The sequence below is a fragment of the Lepidothrix coronata genome, unplaced genomic scaffold (genome assembly GCF_001604755.1).
Source record: "Lepidothrix coronata isolate B3197 unplaced genomic scaffold, Lepidothrix_coronata-1.0 Scaffold40, whole genome shotgun sequence".
Lineage (NCBI taxonomy): Eukaryota > Metazoa > Chordata > Aves > Passeriformes > Pipridae > Lepidothrix > Lepidothrix coronata.
Genome location: NW_016690220.1, coordinates 1,923,151 through 1,942,314, shown reverse-complemented (window position 1 = coordinate 1,942,314; position 19,164 = coordinate 1,923,151). Strand labels below are relative to the sequence as shown.

The following is a 19,164-nucleotide window of genomic DNA, read 5'->3' as shown; positions in this document are numbered from 1 at the left end:
TCAACTGGAATGCAGTTGAACAATACAACAGACAACTGACCAGTGCTGTAAAAGCCAAGGTAAAACTCTTTCCCAGCATAAGTTGAAAGAAAATAGGTGTTTGTATCTTACAGCCTCATTTATCCATGCCCTGTACACGTTGTTTCTGTGTTGTGTTCTCAGCTCTTCAGCTCTAAGTGTTATGGTTTACCTATAGAAATTAGTGGCTTTCATGTAAAAAACACTTCAAGGATGAAAATGCAATTAGCAACCTCATTTCCAGTTGATCTCTTCCACTGTTACTGAACTTGTTTTCCTGTAGTGTTCTGTTCAAGTCATTCAGGCAGAAGTACCCACAACACACAGTCTCTGGGGATTGAGGACAAAGCCTGAGACACATCATCCATATTTACAGGATCACTGCCCACCTCTTCATAAAGAATCAAAGACTAAGCTTTCAAAAAATATTGTACTTCAAAAAATAGTGATTTGAAAGATTTGTCAGAAAGTACTGACTCCCTCCTCCCCAAAAATACAAGTACTAGAAAATATTTACTTCATTAATTTTCTTGATCTTAATGGTTTTGAATTGAATCATCTTGAACTAAGAGCAGCATTACAAAACTACAAAATATATCCCTGAAATATATGTATGATTTTTTTTTTTTAAATCTCATAAAAGTGTTCTAAATAACGGTATTGTCCATGACAGAATTCTACCAGAAAAACAAGTCTGAACGACAGCCATCAGTCCAGTACAAGTCCACACTTTTTATTCTAAATTTGTGCAGTACTATTTCATTCTGGAAGCAAAATAATTGCCATTATTACAAAGAATCACTCTGACCAGTACTGTGTCAGTACTGCCTTGTACTTCTTAATTGAACCATCTAAGTGCATGTCCTGTCCTGACAGACTGCTGGAAGCAAAGATGCTTACAAAATGAAAACTTTGCATATATGCTCATTTTTGAGCACATTTTCCCAAGATTCTTTTGGTTACTATTTTAGCTGCTGTTTTATCTGAAAATGAATGCATGTATTTTATGTGATTTAAATATATTTCAAATATCTTAAGTCCTATAACAAACCACTGTGTGAAATAATCGCAAAACTATCAAATTCTATTTCCTGAGAACATTTCTCCAGTCACAGTGAAGTCTCCAGAACTATTACAGAAGTAGACACACAATCCATATTAAAAACAACCAACAATAAAGGTAGGTAGGTTTTAATTTAAATAATTATTAAGACACTTCAGGCTACTTTTGCATATGGCAATATTTTATAGTTCCTACAGACGCTACAGTGATGTTTGAGATTTAAAATGAAGCCATAATCTACTAATGATATTGGTAAATAAATCAAAGCCTTCATAAACTACTCAAACTACATCTTAGCAGTATTAGAAGTATTAGATTTATTTCTCTTTGTTCAGACTACAGGCAGACAAAATAACAATTCAAGGCTGGTGTTGCAAAGCCTTCCCAAATCTATATCATGCTAACAATGTTGAAAAAACATGTCCTTTATTTGTATCTCTATCTGTATTTAAATGTTCCCAACAGAAGATTGAACACATACAGATTATATTTGTAACATAAATCAGTTAATATTTCAGCAGAAATTATTCCTCATTAATAAAAATTGGTAGCATTCTTCATTATTTCTTCATTAATAAAAAAAACGTGTAACAAAAGAGGATTCCAAACTGCTCTACCAAGAGACAAAAAAATGTATAATCTTAATGGGTAAGTTAAATTAGTTTTGTATTTTATGAAATGCTGACATTAGCTTCTGCTTTTCAAGGCAACAACATAATTTGCTTATGTAGTTCATACATATCCATTTTGACTTGAGTGTGATTCACTTAATTCTCTTTAATCAACAATTTAACCAACTGTTTACAGACAAAGAGAGAGACAAATGAAAGATTAGTGCTCCTGGAGTTTGTGGCTGGCCATAAGATTTGAATATATTTTTCAAATACCTTCTATAGCAGAAGCCTTGCATGCTGAAGACATCCTATCTAGTATACTATTGATTCAAATGACAAGCCTGAGCATCAGATTAAGGAGGTGTCAGACACCTGATAGAAGATTCCTGGAGATTTCAGCAGGAAGGTGTGCTGTTTCAAAATGATCTATTGCTGGCACTACATTTATTGAAGCGTACGTGGAAACGTTTAGCACAAAACTATAACATTTATAATCAGTGAAAACAAACACCTTCACTTTTTACCACAGAATAGCTGGGAAAAGTCACCTTATTCAAACAGAAATCACTCTACAGTTCACAAAACTGAACTAAACCAAACTGATGAGCTAATACTAGTAATAGTTCTGTTTTAATTTGTCAGTGCCAAATCTGGACACAAACAAGTAAGTAGTTTCTCAGTCCCAACAACAATATTTCTTCTTGTAACCAATGAAGATCAGTCATGAGGTCAGCTGCAGAGGGGCAATTAATGCAAGAACGATGTTTCAGAAAGGACACTCAAACAGGGAGATGTCTTTGTCTGCAAAGGTACTTTTTAAGGTACAGACCTGGCAGCAGACATCATTGTCCTGGGAGAAGAGCCGAGCAAGTCTCCTGTGCATCAAGGGACATCAATAAGTGAAACCAAAAGGAAATCTACCATAACACTTCAAGTACAGCAAGCACCATGTTTAAAATACCATTTTTAAGATGCAACCATTACTTTCAAGATCAAATGCTAGAGAAATTTTCACCTATCCTTTGAATAAAGCAAAATGAGAGAGAGGTGTACAGTATGTAGAAGAGAGTTAGCAGTTGAAAAACAGGACAATTAAGTGAACTTAAAACAGTCAAACATCAAGCAACATGGAATAATGTTCTGTATCAAAAGCACTGCTCATGCCTGCACAAAGTACTTGCCTTTTCTGGGCACATTTGCATCCTGCTCAGTTCTAGTTTGTCTTTGCAACAAAATCAATATTTTTTTTAGCCTTAAGTACTCAGTTAAGATTTTGTTTGGTACAGGATCACTTTACCTACTTATTCTGGGTAAATTTATAATTTTCATAATCTAATGCAAATGATTTTATTCATTGATAGCAGCCTGAACAATTATTGCTATGGAAGAAGACTTACGAAAGATCAGAAAAAGTGAAAATGAGTAAGTCATCAGCCCAGAAATTCTTCCAAACTTTACTCACAAAAGTATATGGTGAATTCAATAGATGAAAAAAAAGTAATTCTACCAGCTGGCTGTACAGATATTTAAGATATCATTCCATATGCCATGCAGAATTAGTTCCTTTCCACTGAGAAACACAACACAAGCAGAGCTTCTCAGTGTTCTACCACCATGGTTTGCACTTGATTCATATTTGCAAAATCTTTCAGAAAATCACAGAGGCTGGAGACATTTCTTATTATTTTCAATGAAATTTCAAATTCAAATTTCAAGCACTTGAAATCAAGATTGCTCAATGGAAGCACTAGGACGATAATACAGTATATCTTTTAGGCCTGACAATACCTCCTTGGATTATTTTAAGCACAGAAAACATGGTAGAAAAAGGTACAAAGACAAATGGATGAAAAGGGGAGAGTTAGCAGAACAAGAAGTGGAACAGAGATGCAGAGAAGTGAAATTACATCATGCTTGAAAATGAGAGGGAATAGTTTCTACAATGAAAATAAATCAATTAGGTTAATGAAAATAGCTGTGACATTGCTGGAGGAAAAGAGAAAGAAAACATCACCAATACTGATGTTTGAGCTAGACAAATAAGGGGAGAAAATGGGGATCCAGATCACTGCCATGGCAAGGAAGTTGCCTGGGAAAAAATACAGGGCAAGGATTTTAGTAGCGAGAATCTTAGTGCAGGTAAAGCTCTGGAAATTAAGATACTGAATTAATCATGCTTTTTATCACAATGAATAAAACTTAAGACAGAACTTTGTAAAAAAGATTTTTGCAGAAGAATGGACAGATTTTCAATAAGCTAAAAACATAATTTAAAAAAATTCTAATAATAAACAGGTCTGGGGTTATTTTTATTACCAGCTCGTTTTATCACAGCGTGTCTATAGAGCAGACTATAACACAGTGTAGAAATACTGGGTCAGCTTCATGGATATGGAAGCCAACCAGGCCACAGCAGCATAGTACTTCTCTTGTAGCTCAGCAATCTCAGCTCTCTTCAACACACTTAAAGCTGCAAGAGCAGTCTATGATGTCAGTTCTTCATCTGCCCTTCCTGTAGCTCACAGCAGAAGGTTAAATGTGCTTAAACCAGATTACACTGACTAAAAAAACAAATATCAAGATCATAAAGTCAGAGTTGGGGAAGCAATGAAATAAAACAGAAAAAAACGAGTCAGGAGAACGGGATTATGAGAAAATAAATGACAGAGGTACAAGAGCTGTCAGATAACTAATTGCAAACCCAAAAATTATTCAACACAATGAATATAGACTCTCACACAAAGATGAGTAGGCAGTCAATCTCAAAGGGGAGAAAAACATGCTTTCTGACACGTAAGCCATTGAAACGCGGTAACAGACAATCCGTTCAAGAGTTCTGCTTCTGGAATACTTACATCACTGTACTAATCTGCAAAGATAAACCCAAGATTAAGGATAGGCTTGCCAGTATTTACAGCAGACCACCAGCAAAAACAGTGTTGTGAGTCCAAATAATCATCAATAAGTGCTGCAGAAGAGAGGGCAGCAGCAGGGGGATCAATCCAAACTGAAATACCAAGAGTAAAACCACCAGTTCAGAATAAATGATCAAACACAGAAAAAAAACCCCCAAAAAACTATGAGATTTAAAGTATCTACAAGACCATAGGGAAAAAAATAAAAAGAAGAAAAATATAAAATTGTCTTTTCTTTACATAGCTGATACAAAATAAAGAGTTCTTTTCCCCCCTCTAAAAACTTTCCTGTTTCCAGGTCATCAACAATTAAGGATGCTAGCTCCTGGTAAGAGTGGCCAGTACATGGATAACTATGGCCAAGTACTATAGATCTGTGGGAAAATGTGTTATTTAGAGAAAGGGAATACTGGTATGGTTACAGTTAAGAATTCTTTGAAGAGACTGAGAAAATAAGATGACAAATAAAGAAACCACTACTTTAGTACTACTAATATCTTAAAACATATATTGGTACTATCGAACTGACAAATTTTACAACAAAATATTAAAATAAAATATTCGGTTTCCTTACAGCTTCTACTAATTGATTCCTTCCTTTGGTGGATATTTTCCTCTCTCATGTCATAACCTTTTGCATTTATATTCCCCACCTGAGTAGTTAACTGGCTTTTTCTCAAGACATAAAACCAGTCTGATTTGGTATAACACTGCCAAATCTGTTTCACGGAAATTCTGCCTGTCTCAGAGAGAAAGCGAGAGAGCGCACATCACACATCCTCATTAATTAGTAAGATACATAATTAAACAAGAAAGGGTTAAAGCGTATGTTGGCCTATTCTACTTTTCTATTACTTTTTAAAAAGCTTTCATATGTCTTCTTCCTTGTTTCTGAAAGCTAACCATTCCTTCTTCCTTTCAGGAAGGTTGACATTTGACAGCTTAACATAGCTGACAGGGTTACCCAACAGCTCACCCTCCCTATTCTCAATCCAATTAGACCTCTAATCCTCCAGATGAAAGGCCCAACTACTCACGTTCCTCATGACAACGACAGCTATTGATTATTTGTCACTACAGCTAACACCTTCTCTGTCGAGGCCACTCTGACAGAAGCAAACCTACCAAATTAGACAGCACTTTATCTGCCCTGGAGGCCAAATGGCACAACAAGTAAAGGCTAATAAATGGTATAAAAATGAACAAATCATAACATTATGACAGGTTGATCGTTGCCAGCAGCTTCACAGCTCAAGCTTGATGCTCTGTTAGACCTGTTCCTTCTCTTTTCTCTTCCACTCTGCACCAACTTTGACTGAATTAAAGGCCAGAACAATTAAGGCATTTGACCAGCAAAGATAAGCTAGGATAGAAGTATCACCAAGGGACACGAATGTCAATAGCAGACTACCGTTTGTCAATAAAAACATTCCAGAGATGCAAATGCTCATGACTCTGCTCTCCACTAGGCTGTACTGACTCCCTTTGTACAGAGCTCCTCTCAAGCCAAGGCAGAAATTCTGGGAAAATTAACCCCAGAAAACCAAGTCTGAGCTGGGAAACATGAGGCAAGGATTTGCATCACCGAAAAAGGAATCCCAGTACCAAGTTATGACAGAGAGATGTTAATGTTGTTATTCCATTTAATATGAACAATTTTTTCTTTCTTTTTAGCAGATTGATATAAACCAGGACCATGTAATTTGAATTTATCACTATAAATTTGCTTCAGTTGTTTCTCAAGGAAAAAAAATCCTCTTCCTAGGATAATATGCAGTATCTAGTGACACAGGACCTCACAAGTCACATCACTCTGAGGCAAACTGAAAAGCAGCAATAACATTTATTATTCTTAGAGTGGTACTATCCAAAACCAGAAACAAGAAGATCAGAGGCACAGTCCCTAAACTGAGGCTGTTTATTACAGCAAATGACAGAAGAGAACATTAAAAAACCCACCAAAATGAAACACCACAACCATAGGAACATTGTTAAGATCAGGCAATCAAAACAATAATGTAAGAATACACAAGTTAGTTAAACAGTTATAAAGCAATTAGCACTGCCTACCATAATTAATTAGCTGATTTCTCAACTATGCCAAGAGAAATATATTTTCCAGTAAGGAGTTCCTACGCTTCTGAAAATTACTTACTAACAAAAAAATAATACCAAATCAAATTACATGAAAAATTAAACTTAATTTAAGCTGCTTTAGTTAAAGACATAAAACATGAATATGCCTGTGCTGGTGACTGCTGACGGTGAGTCCAGTGTTCTCGAGAGCTGTTTAGGTTTTCCAGGATTAAAAACTCTCTTATTGTTTATATTACAAACTTCCTACTTGTCCTAGGTTATACTCACTACTGTGGTCTGTTCTTATTTAGCAGATTCTCATTCTTTTTAACACATACCTTGATTAAAGAGAAATGGAATACATACAACCCTGAGATGAGCTCAGTTGGTCAGAGTATGGTGCTAATAACACCAAGGTTGTGGGTTTGATCTCTGTATGGGCCATACAGGGCCCATAAGAGTTGGGCCTTAAGAGTTGGCAGCCTTGGTGATCCTTGTGGGTCCCTTCCAACTCAGAATATTCTGTGATACGTAATTCTGTGATATAATCATTCTCCCAATTTGGTTTTATTTTACCTAGTTCATTATTCTCATTTGGGGTTTTTTTCCTCCTTTTTTTGTTTGAAGAGCTTTTGTTAAAAAAAAATACCAAAACCAACCAACAATATTATGCTAGAGCTCTAGCTGGTGCCAAAGAGTGAAGAAAAATTACTGTTCTTAACGTCTAATCATATCAGCAAAATCTGTAAATGTCTTTAAGATTTAGACTTACCAACCAACCCAATGAGTTGTCTACTCTGTTATTATTCTTGAGTGTTCTGCTTTGAGACTTATTTATAATATTTGGTTTATAATCACTGTTGTTGATAAGTGAGAATCTTTTCCACTATTACAGGTCAGAATCAGAAATTATATACCACTATATTTTTCAAGTTGTATTCCAGACGTGCCTCCCTAAGAATCACATCTGAACATCCCTTATACAGAGCAAGAACTAATCCATTCATCTTCACAAAAACCTTAAATCTATTTATTCTTTGTTCTACTTTCAAATTAGGTTTGCAAACCTCACAATTAAAACAAAATCCTGCCAAATACGGATGCTACAATGACGGTTGCCAGTCATCAACTGCCCCAGACAACTCTTCATGAAGATCAACATTTCTTCATGTCAAAGAGCAGGCATTACACTTAGTCCATTTCTTTCCATGCAAATATACTCCACTGTGTAGCATCTACGTAGTCCACAAACACTTCTGCTGCAAACCCTCTCTTTAAACAACCCCCTCCACCTTCAGCTTTTGTTTCTACTATTCTAAATGGGGAAAAATACTATTTTGCTATTACAAATGGAAGTAGGTAAAAGCACTCTGTCTACAGCAGGCTATACAGCAAACATGACAGATATTCATAGAATAATGCATTTTAGTGCCTCAGTGAGCTTTATTTGTTTTCTTTCACAATCCAATCCTACTCAAGGCAATAACAGACGCTATATTTTTTGGTTAGCCATGCTTTAAATCCTTCAATGCGTAAAATGTCTGCTGGAAAGTAGCTACAGTTAGTGAGGCAGCCACAAATTGCAAGCAATATTTTCAAACGTTTTATTAGAGTAAGTTAGTTTAGTAACCAACAGTCACTAAAATAATTAATAAGTCCATTCTACAAATGCTATAGGCTATATACATTCATACCACCTTTATCAGTGAACTCTGTATAGAGATAGAGTTTGATCTTTAGCTACTCTGAAATTCTGATCTTGAAGTCAAAAGAACTGTTTTGGCATGTAAATTTTTGCATAAACTTGTCTTAAAATGTGATTTCGTGCTAACATAAAACCAGTTAGAAATCAGATTCAGATGCCTTAGTATCTGCTGTGCAACTGACACCTGACACACGTAGAACCGTATTTCCACAATTTTATCTTCTGCAGAATTTTAACCCACAGTTTGACAGCAGACAGACGATTGCTGAAAACCTCACGATTACAGGGACTTAACACTTAATGAGGAACCAACAATATGCATGTTCTTGCCTTGTTATGAGTCATGACAAGGTGTGCAAGATGAAAACATATCGCCTGAACACATGAGAATCACATATTGGTCTTGCAAAGTAGTGCCCAAATTAAGCTCTCTGTACCAACAAAACTTTGTCAAGCTTTCTGTTTCAATGATGCTGCTCCATACTGTAACTGACTTGGAAAGCCTTCCCTCTCCTTCACATCTGTGATGCCCTAATGAATCAAGATGCAGAACTTCTGCAGTTGAAGAATATACAAGACAGTGTTCTGACCATTCTCATAATATCTAGTGTTGCTTGATTTCTCAGAACCTTTTCAGACCAATAATTTCTCTCTTTAGCTACATGCAAGAGAGCTTATCTAACACTGATCTCCACAAGATGCTTCTAGTATGTAGTATTTCTTGTGTACAATCATGTTCCAAGCCACCCTGAACATTTCAGTGCAGAAATGGTGAAATTTAAGATGCTTTGGAGCTACATTGCAGTGCTGAGTTTTGTAAGAGGACACTAATACTTTGATTTCAAGATCACATTTTCATACTTTACTATTTTGTTCTGAATTGAGACAGGTCAATGCAGAGGTAAATGGAAGTATTAATGAAATCTAAAGAATAGTCAAAAGCAGAGTTAGGAGAGACATATGGGATTCTGAAAGAGAGTCACAGCTGCTACTTATCACATAGAAAAAAACAACTTCCAAAGGGTTCTCCTCCTTCCTGAACTCAAATAGGACTCTGTTACATTCTTACCTAAGGTTTTGAGAACATTTTTCATTTTGTCAATGGTCATTTAGGAAATTCCAGCCTTGCAAATCCTCTGTTTTATTATTCTTTCTCAGTAGTGATAGCACAACTTTCTCAGGGACTATACCGTGAATCAGATCTCCGTAGCAATGTGAGTTCTTTCTTAAACTTTTCCTGTAGCTATTTTTCATTTCAATAGGACTTACAGCACAGACCAATGGTAGTATCAAGACAAGCAATAGCAAAAAGCATTTGGGAGCATGAGGACTTGCGCTAAACAGTCAGAAAATTAATTGCTATTTTGTAGAGTTCATTCTCTGTCAACTCACTGACCAGTGAGCAGTTCCACAGTTCTGAAAAGGGGTCAGCGGAAGGCCATGAATGGGACTAACACTTTGGTAGCTAGATCAGGTTATCTGTAATGTAACATACAAATCACATGCAAGGAGCTGTGCCTTCTGCCCTTGAGCATCCTCAGGCTGTATTCACTAGAGAAAACTCTTTGTCCAGGAAAGTTAAGAAAACATTTGTATCATGGCTACTGTCGGTAGCATAATTAAACACAGAGAAAACTATGGTCCCACGTGTAAAAAAAATCACCTCTTCTGGCTAGTTGGCAAATATTCCTGTTTTACACCTTGGTTTGTTCTGATTTTTCATATTTAATCAAACTGTATGTTCACATGAAAGTCACAGAACAAATGTAAAGCTCATTCACATTTCATGAAACCACATGCATATAATTAATATTGATCATTATGAGCTCTCACTTAAGAGGGAATGTCACAAAAGGTCATTGGCCTGAGGGAAAAAAGAACATGAACTGACCAGCATTGTCTCTGAAAGGTACCCTGATTATTTATTTTCATTATATAGATTGGGAAAGAAAGTTAGAAGCACTAGTGCTCTTTTATGCAGATCGAATAAACCTTATGAAATATTTGAGAGACCACAGGTCTGGGAAACACATCTTGAAAAAGGCAGCGAGGGAAAAATGCATAAGCTTTCTCCCTGGCAAGTTAATTCAAGAGGTTTTAATACAAACATCTTTTCCTTGCTCAGTAAAGGGGAAATAACACTCTGGTTTTGGGGCTCTTAGACTATCCTGATTGTACTCATTAGATACGACTTGGGAATAAACTTTCATAAAATAAATTAACCACAGACTATTTTCTCTTTCTAATTTTCTACCATGTCTTATGCTTGCCACAGCCTGTGTTTTCTTATTTTTCCCTTTACCTTCATGGTTACTGTTGAATATACAGGAACTACCATTTTTTCTAGTTTAAGAAAAATTGAAGATAATTTAAAATATACTCTCCTACTTTACACAAAATTCCTAACTGCATCTGGATATGTACTGTTATTCATCAACAACCAAGTCAGCAAATAAATAACATAAGCTACACAATATTTAATGCATCTAATGTCACATTTTCCCACTGGGGTTGTATTAATCTTCCTGAAGCCAACATTAATATCTTCCTGACAGTTAAGCATCCTGATAGATTATTTTAAGTGCATATTATTAGAATCCAACAAAAAAACCCCAGAATTTTTTCTTCTGTCCTTATTAACACTTCAGGTATTCAGAGAGATTCAGGTAGATTACACCCCAGAGTAAACAGACTGCAAGTGAGCAACCTCTGTGAGAAATTCTGAAAGAAGCAGGCATGCTTTTTTTTTTCCCTTAAATTAAACTGGAATTACTTAATGAAAGATAAATGACAAAACATATACAGGTAATTTGGGTACGTAGAAACATTTCCGTTCACAAGCATCACATGTGGGTGTTCAAACAAGTTGCAATTTAACACTATAAGCAAATTTCTACCAGAATGCTTACAAGTGGAAATGAACGCCTGTTGTTACACCGTAATCCCAGTACTTATATCTGTCTCCATAGCATGTTTATTTCACAATAATCTAAGTTATACCAGTTTAAACAACCTGTACCCATATAGTACTGCAATTCCTCAGAGTGAAATCACTGGCAAATTATGTTAATGATTCTACTTCTGTTGCAATCAGTCACTGTTTCAGCTCCCGGTAAATTACATCTGTATTCAGTAAGTCACAACCATCCTCTGAAACTCCCATGGCAATCTTCACAGGGCACTTCTGCAATAATTTGTATAATTTTCTGGTGGGTTTGGATTTTTGGGGTCCTTTTAGTTTGATTGCTCTTTAATTTAAATTTTCTGAAGTTAATTACTTGACCTCTCCTTCTTGTGTTTTTTTTGTTTTTTTTTTTTTAAAGGGTGTGCATCCTTTCAGAATTGCTCGGGAGACCTGTCCACTTGAAAAACGAGACTAAAACAGTGGAACAGAAGAAAATCCAAAAAGAAAAGCCAAGTAACTTCATTTACATGGCCTTCTGCCTACAAAGACAGAAGCATCTCCATCAAAAGGCTGATGACAGAAAATCATGTCAAGGACAATTAGAAAATGATGAATTGCTAAAAAATGTATGCCTTGGGTGAGGTTAATTTGTCACCAACAGCTTAAAAGCTGTAATACAAAAGATGCTTATCACTAAACGGAAAACTTATCTTTAAGGACATAATTATTAGCATTAAGCAACCACTCAAAGGCTATGATATTAATGCACAACCACAGATTGTTTTTCAAAAACCATTGCTGTTTCAAGCCGAAATTTCTATTGACAGACAAAATTTCTGACCACATTTTATTAATTTCAAAGAAAGGTGTGAGAACACTTAGGCTTACAAAGGCTGAAACGGACCACTAACTGAGGGAATATCCTAAGCTTTACTTCTTGTAAATAGCCCAGAATGTCACTAAGGAAGTCTAAGACAGACAGATTATAAGAACTTCTTGTAGAGATGAGAACAGATGAGAACCTGACAACTCTTCAAGTAACTACTGCTTTGTAGACATGCTCCAGTGACAAAAGCCATTTGAGTGAAGCATGGTAAGACAAGGATGACACAGCAACTTTGTGTTTCCTTAAGTTTCCTCATTAACTGGTAAATATGACCTGGTTATTAAAACTGCACTAGAGCAGGGTACTGAAATCAGACTGCTTTCACTTCTTACCTGTGTTGAAACCCCTGGAACTGAAAGAACATTAATTTTACAGGTCAGTCTGCCTAGCTGTGCTATCAGAAATATTTTTGGTAGAGAATACAAGAATACTCAGGAGATCAACTACACAAAGTAACAACTTAAGTAACAACAACTTAACAACCTAAAGTAAGAACATAACTACTTAAAAAAGAGCTAGACTTGCTATTAGGAAAAGATGAAGGATTAAGGAACTACAGTGAAACTATTATGTCAGTTAATATTTTGTATGACCATATGGGTCATGCTGAAATCTTTACCTATAATTTAGGAAGAACCCTGTATAATCAAAAAATAAGAATTTGCATTTTGAACACTGGATGTGATTGTTAGCATTTTGAAGGGCTGGAAGAAATGCTTTTACAACATAAACTCCTTATGTAATAACAATATGTATATATTACTCCTTATGTAATAACAAACATAATGGAAGCAAAAGCTGCCTGCCATTTTGCAGAAAATAGCTAGAAGTATAACACTTGCAGTGAGGTGGAAGCTAAAATATAACGGAGCGCTGGTATGTATATATGTGTTTACACACCCTCACCAAGGTTTGTAACTCATATAGGTGTAGTCAGAAAGTAGTTATGCAAGTGTTAACGGAATGATGTCACAGTTAAGCCCTATCCAACCAGAAACACATACTAGAGAAGAAAGGCAATTGGAGTTCTAATTCATTTTACTTAATAGTGATGATTTATGACTGAATTTAGGTCAATGTCACATTTCTGAATGTTTGTTCTATTACAGGGATCAAAAAAACCCACAAGCTATTTTACTAGGACTTAAAGACATGAACTGACAGTTCTCTTACAGTGAATTCTCCAGACAGAAAAATGGGAATAGTTTCATCTCATCCTGCAGAGAATGAAACCAATTTTTCTTATGATAACCAGGATTACTAATGGGAGAGACACCATCTTGAATCCAAATACACGAATTAAGACATTCAGTTTCCTTCGGTCCAAGATGGCTAAATCACTGTTTCTGTTTGGCATTAGAAGAGCATCTTCTCACAAATTCTTTGTGGCTCCAAAAGACAGCAGAGACCATTTTTTGTCAAATCAACTGCAAGACTTTCAGAAGAACGAGTGCAAAGGGACATGAAAAGGGAACCTGCAGAATGATGATCTAAAGAGTCTCAAATACTCCGGCGTCAAACTCTAGCCCTCAGGATGTGTGTCTGCTGCGGTCTGATGAGTAAGGTGATCCAAAAGTACTCCAAAGAGATAGGAAAAAAATGGCAAAAGTAATCGTAGTATCTAGAGAGGAAAGTTCTGACTCAGGAAACCTTACTTCATTTTACCTCCATCTGCTTTATTTAACAACATCTGTGGGGAAAGGAGCATCATCTCTTTCCTGTCCTCTTTGCTGGTTGCATGTAAAGGTCTGTAAATCTTAACTTCTCCCTCCAAAGAAAATGAAAAATAGGATGCAATTTAGGAATCCGAATCTCCAAGAACTGTCATTCTAAACAACTCATGCTTGTGACTACAAATTAATGGACATTTATAAAGTCGTGTGAATCTGTTTTTGATGAAGTGACAGTGACCAACCAACAAGCTTGAACACAAAAAAATCTATACAGTGGCCCTGGTAAATAAATGGATTCATGATTAACCAACACTGACAAAGCAACTCGGAAATGGGTGTTCTCAGCATGTTCTTTTTCTATCTGAAAGACAACCTTCAATATTGGTTACTGAGGAATTTTTCTTTTACTTTGGGGGGAAAAAAAGAATATAAAACAATAGTATCAGTGAGAAATAAGAATACAAAACATTATTTAAACAGCCAAAACTGCATGAAACATGAAGTTGCTTTGAATTTTAACTTTATATATCTTTCAGAACGCATTCATGACAGAAACGTAGATCTTAAAATGTTAATATGGAAAGAATAAAGATAAAATTTTACACACATGGAATGTTAATTTCATAAGCTGACATCAATAGCAAGTAACTGCTCAGAACACCATTTTAAAGGACAGCTAAGTGAGGCAAATGAAAAGCAGCCACAAGGGCTGTATCCTGACCACTTTAAGCCCCCCAGCACTACAATGCTACAAGTGCTTACCTGACTACGAGGCGAATCACATCTACGTAGTACATCACACAAGTAAGTGTGTGGCTACATAAAATCTACTGCTAAAACACCATGTACCTACTTTTTCATCTGCACTGTCAACTGAAAATACACCTAAGAAAGGTCCAAGTATCCCATGGTACAAAAGGAACCTTCAGAATTGCAGCAAGGCATAAAGGAAATGGAGAGCACATGCAGTCAACGGATACTACGCCGAGGCAAAATATCTCTTGCCTTGAACTACTGCAATACAAATACCCACAATATGAACAGTCAGATGAACATTTAAAAAAGAATTTATATTGTTTTAACATACTAAAATGTATTTTAAAAACGTGGGGAAAAATGTAATTTTTAAGATTAAGTTTTTAACATGATTAAAATGTTCACGCGTCTATCACACCATAAAATCAAAAACCCTGTATGAACACCAGACAAGTATAGTACATTACAGCAATTTCTTAAGTCTCTGACATTGTCATGTTTATGAAATACCTATCTTTGAAACAACAACATTCACAGTAAGCTGGTTACTTAGAAACATGAAGTCAACCCTGGTACACCGGATGACTGAAATATTTCATCAGGGTGTAGCGGTATGTAGCCAAGCAGATGAATTTGCCCATTTCAAGTCAGCTACAACCTACTGTAGCTAATAATGATGTCAGCCAAGTAATACTGTGCATTTACTATACACATTTCAAGAATGCATTCACGCTAGTTTTTATTAGTTAACATTTTTACCTAAGGAATTTGTAAACTTAAAATATTAGATGAACTCTTCATTTCTAAATAACTGATGCAGTAACACAGACCACACAGTCCCTGTGGACTCCCATGCAAGTGTACCTGGAGAATATCACCTTATTATTATCTTCCCAAGTGGTTCTCTATTTAATTGCTTCTTTATGATTATGAACAGGTGACAAGATACCATAAATCAAAATGGTTTGCTATGAAAATCACGGCAGGCACTCTAACTGGTACCAAACGACACAGCTCACACAGTCAAAACAACTTTAATTTTTGAGCAGTTACAGTTCTAAACATACTATAAAAAGTAAAATAGTAAATAAAAGCCTGTTCCTTTTAGTTTGAATTTTTAACCTTCTCTGTGTAGTCTTTTTCACAGTTTTTGAACTCAAATGTCTTGGTTAGCTAGACAAACTCACTCTCCCTTTTTTTTTTATCTTGTCCCATCAGCAGTTTGCTCATTTTCCAATGACTGTGGACACTTCCCCTAGCCCTAAACAAACTCAAAATTTCTTGCAGCTCTGAAGCTATACTTTAAATGACCTTTTATTTTGTTATTGAATACTTCCTTTAACACTTCTTTGGTAGAAAAATGTAACTGAACAGTGTTATAGATTAAGACTGTAGAAGGAAAAACAGACAGCAGTGTATTTCCCTCCTGGACCTGAAAATGATTTGGTATTCCATATCCCGAGATATGACATATCCATACCCCACGAATATACAAATTCTCAAACATAACACTAGTAATTAACAGTCTTTGGCCTTATATCCAATGAATTAGTGGTAAAATCCTAAGGACTATCACAGTGTACAAAATTTAGTCTTTACTTAGAACTGGCTATCCCAAAATAGACAAGGACTATTTTTCCTAGAATGTACAAATTCTTATAACATCAATGCCTTATACTGTCTCTGCAGACAGCTACAAATACACTGAGTAAACCCACTAAAAAATAACAAATAACTCTCCAGAGATTTACAACACGTGATGAACTGACTGCAAACCCTATTCCCAGTCCCCCTGCATTGCTGGCTGGGGATGAGGTAGAGAATTCAGGAGTGAAGTTAAGCCCCGGAAGAAGGAAGGAGAGTGGAGATGGTTTTAAGATTTGGGTTTATATCTCATTATACTACTCTGATTTTATTGGTAAGAAATTAAATTCATTTTTCTCGATTTTTGCCCATGGCAGTAACTAGTGAGGGATCTCTCCCTACCCTTATCTCAGTCCATGAGTCTTTTATTACATTTTCTCTCCCTTGTTCAGCTGAGGAGGGGAGTGACAGAGTGGCTTTGCTGGGTACCTGGTGTCCAGCTAGGGTCAACCCACCTCATACCTGTTGTGAAAGCCATAAGTTTATACAGCAGCTGAGCACTTGTAAGGAAATTACCTTTTGTGCAGCAAGATGGAGAGCAGTTCTTCGGCTACGATCAGCTCTATTAACATCGGCTCCAGCCTTCAGCAACGCCTCTGCACAGTCCAGCCTGTCAGCCAAGACACAGTACATAAGCGGAGTTCTTCCAAATTGGTCCTCTTTATCTTTCAGCTCAGAGTTTCCTAAAAGACAAAACCAAACCAAAAGCTCACTTCAAACAGTTGAGTCTATTAGTATCTAACTAAAAATAGTACTTTTTTATTAAAAAGGTAGCTTATTATAATATGATTAGGAGGTATCTTATTATAATATGAACAGGGTGAACGAAACAATGGAGTATATGACAAACTCGGAGTTACTGACATTTACAGAACACTTCAAAAATGTATTTACAGAAGAAAGTACATTCAGAAAACATTAGTGCCATAAATACACCTACTACCAGTAACATTCTGCAGTGGCATAATTATAAATAATTTTTAAATAATTACACAGATCTTGGCTGCAAAGACTAGTTTAAATATTATCAACAGCACATAAACCAAACAGTCCTTCTGAAACTTGTAAACACTGTAACTAAAAGAAGCTTTGAAGTCTACTCACAGTAATGTTTATTTTAAAAGCATAAATGTCAATATTACATCAATACCATTATTTACTTTAGGGTGCCTTACAATATGGAAACTACTAAAATACTTCGCAAGCTTTCTTGAAATGCTAAAGTTAGTAGGCAGTAATTAAGCTGAATAAGAAATCTGACATCCTATTAAAAAAAAAAAAATCAAAACACTATTCTTATTCACAGACAAAAAAAAAATTCCCTAAGAGTCACTTTCATTATAAAGTTTCATATTTCTATCAAGTCACCACATAAAGACTAGGATCTTTAACTTCATGTGTATCAACTACCCTATGCATCCTGACCTTCCAGATCTGCCACGTAACAATGTTGTCTACTATTACTCAGGGAGCACTGAATTTTACAGGTAAGTTAGTTTTGCTTTTTAATTATTCCTCTGTCTGCATGACTGTTGACGCTTCAAAAGCACTCCAGAAAAGGCACACTTCTTTACAGACAGTCTTTGCTCTCCCCCAGCATTTTATACTTATCTACATATCCAGTAATTGTACTCTTAATTATCATTTCTATTGATTCACCCAGCAGAAGAATCGAGCAGATTAAAAATGAATCAAGGGGACTATCAAGAATTAAAATTCATTCCCTACCAATCAAGCCTCTAACAAAAAACACTGTTAAGTAGGATACTGCCGGTTACAACGATCATTTACTTGCTCACTCCATTTCTTAGTTCCTTAAAACTAGAGTGAGTACCATGCCAACCGCATGATTCATTCTATAACACTTTCTCTTGCCTTGAAATTGTGATTTGCATTGAGAAGATTCCTTTTGCTCTGCAAAAATCAGTTTAAGAATATTTCTGAACTCCTCTGTGACATAGATATAGAAAAATCTTTTTTGTTCTTTACCCATTGTGTTGTCTTCTGGGACTGTCACTGCACCTTGACAATCCACCAGTTTCACCAGTTTTAGAACTAATTTTCATGCCTCTAGCAAATTACTTTAAAAAAAAAAGAAGAACAAAGACTTTTACTGACCTGAATCTACCTTCCTCAGACATAGGCTGTTTTTTGATCACCTTTTTGCTTTTTAATATCCACCTTCACACTGTTTAGCCTGCTTACTTCTCTTTGTCTCCCCTAGACTTTTTCTTTTGCTAAGTGCTTTTGCATTCACTTCACACCACAAGCATGGAGTTTACTCTTCACACTCATTTTTAGATTCTTCATAGGAAGTGTTTTCATTTTTGTTAATTCCATGCTCATTAGGAAATAATTCAAAATACAACATTGAGTTAAACAGGGGGAATCCAAAATTCTTTATTTTCCCTAATTTGTAAAAACATTTGCTAGACTTTCATTTCACAGTATTAAAATTTCATTGCAAATCAGATGCAGTTTCAAGATAATTCTTTCTTCTACTATTAAAAAAAAGTATTTAAAAAGTTGTATGTACCTTTTGTAAAGCTGTCTTACACCTCAGTATTTCAGCTAACAATAAGAGCTTTTTCCATTCAACAGAGCACAGTACAGAAACATCAAAACTGGTTATGACCAACCCTGCAGCCCTGTGCACCAACATACAGATACTGAGGTCCAAAGCATAATTTAACATGTCACTGCTCCCAGCCAACAAGCCAGTTTCTCTAATTAGCTAAGTAAAGTCAGGTTCTCTTCCAGTATTAGTTTGATGTGGTAATTTAGACATCACTAAACCACATTTCACTGCTCAGTGTTAACATAATCTCAATAGTGTCTTCAATTTGTTGAACCTGATGGGACTTGCACACTCAAATATATTTTTAAGAGAAACACACTAACATTTATTT

General features: G+C 35.7%; 1 protein-coding gene across 9 annotated transcripts in view; it reads right to left on the bottom strand.

The window, feature by feature from the left end:
• INVS (inversin) overlaps positions 1–19,164 on the bottom strand; it is a 94,279-nt gene that overhangs the window by 66,670 nt on the left and 8,445 nt on the right. For 8 of the 9 annotated variants that reach the window (XM_017813212.1, XM_017813205.1, XM_017813208.1 and 5 more), the window contains one exon: positions 16,772–16,938. In XM_017813212.1, coding sequence (XP_017668701.1) covers positions 16,772–16,938 — 167 coding nt within the window. Of the gene's footprint in view, positions 1–16,771; positions 16,939–18,373; positions 18,558–19,164 lie in introns of those variants that run through there. The other variant, XM_017813214.1, reaches the window with a different exon arrangement.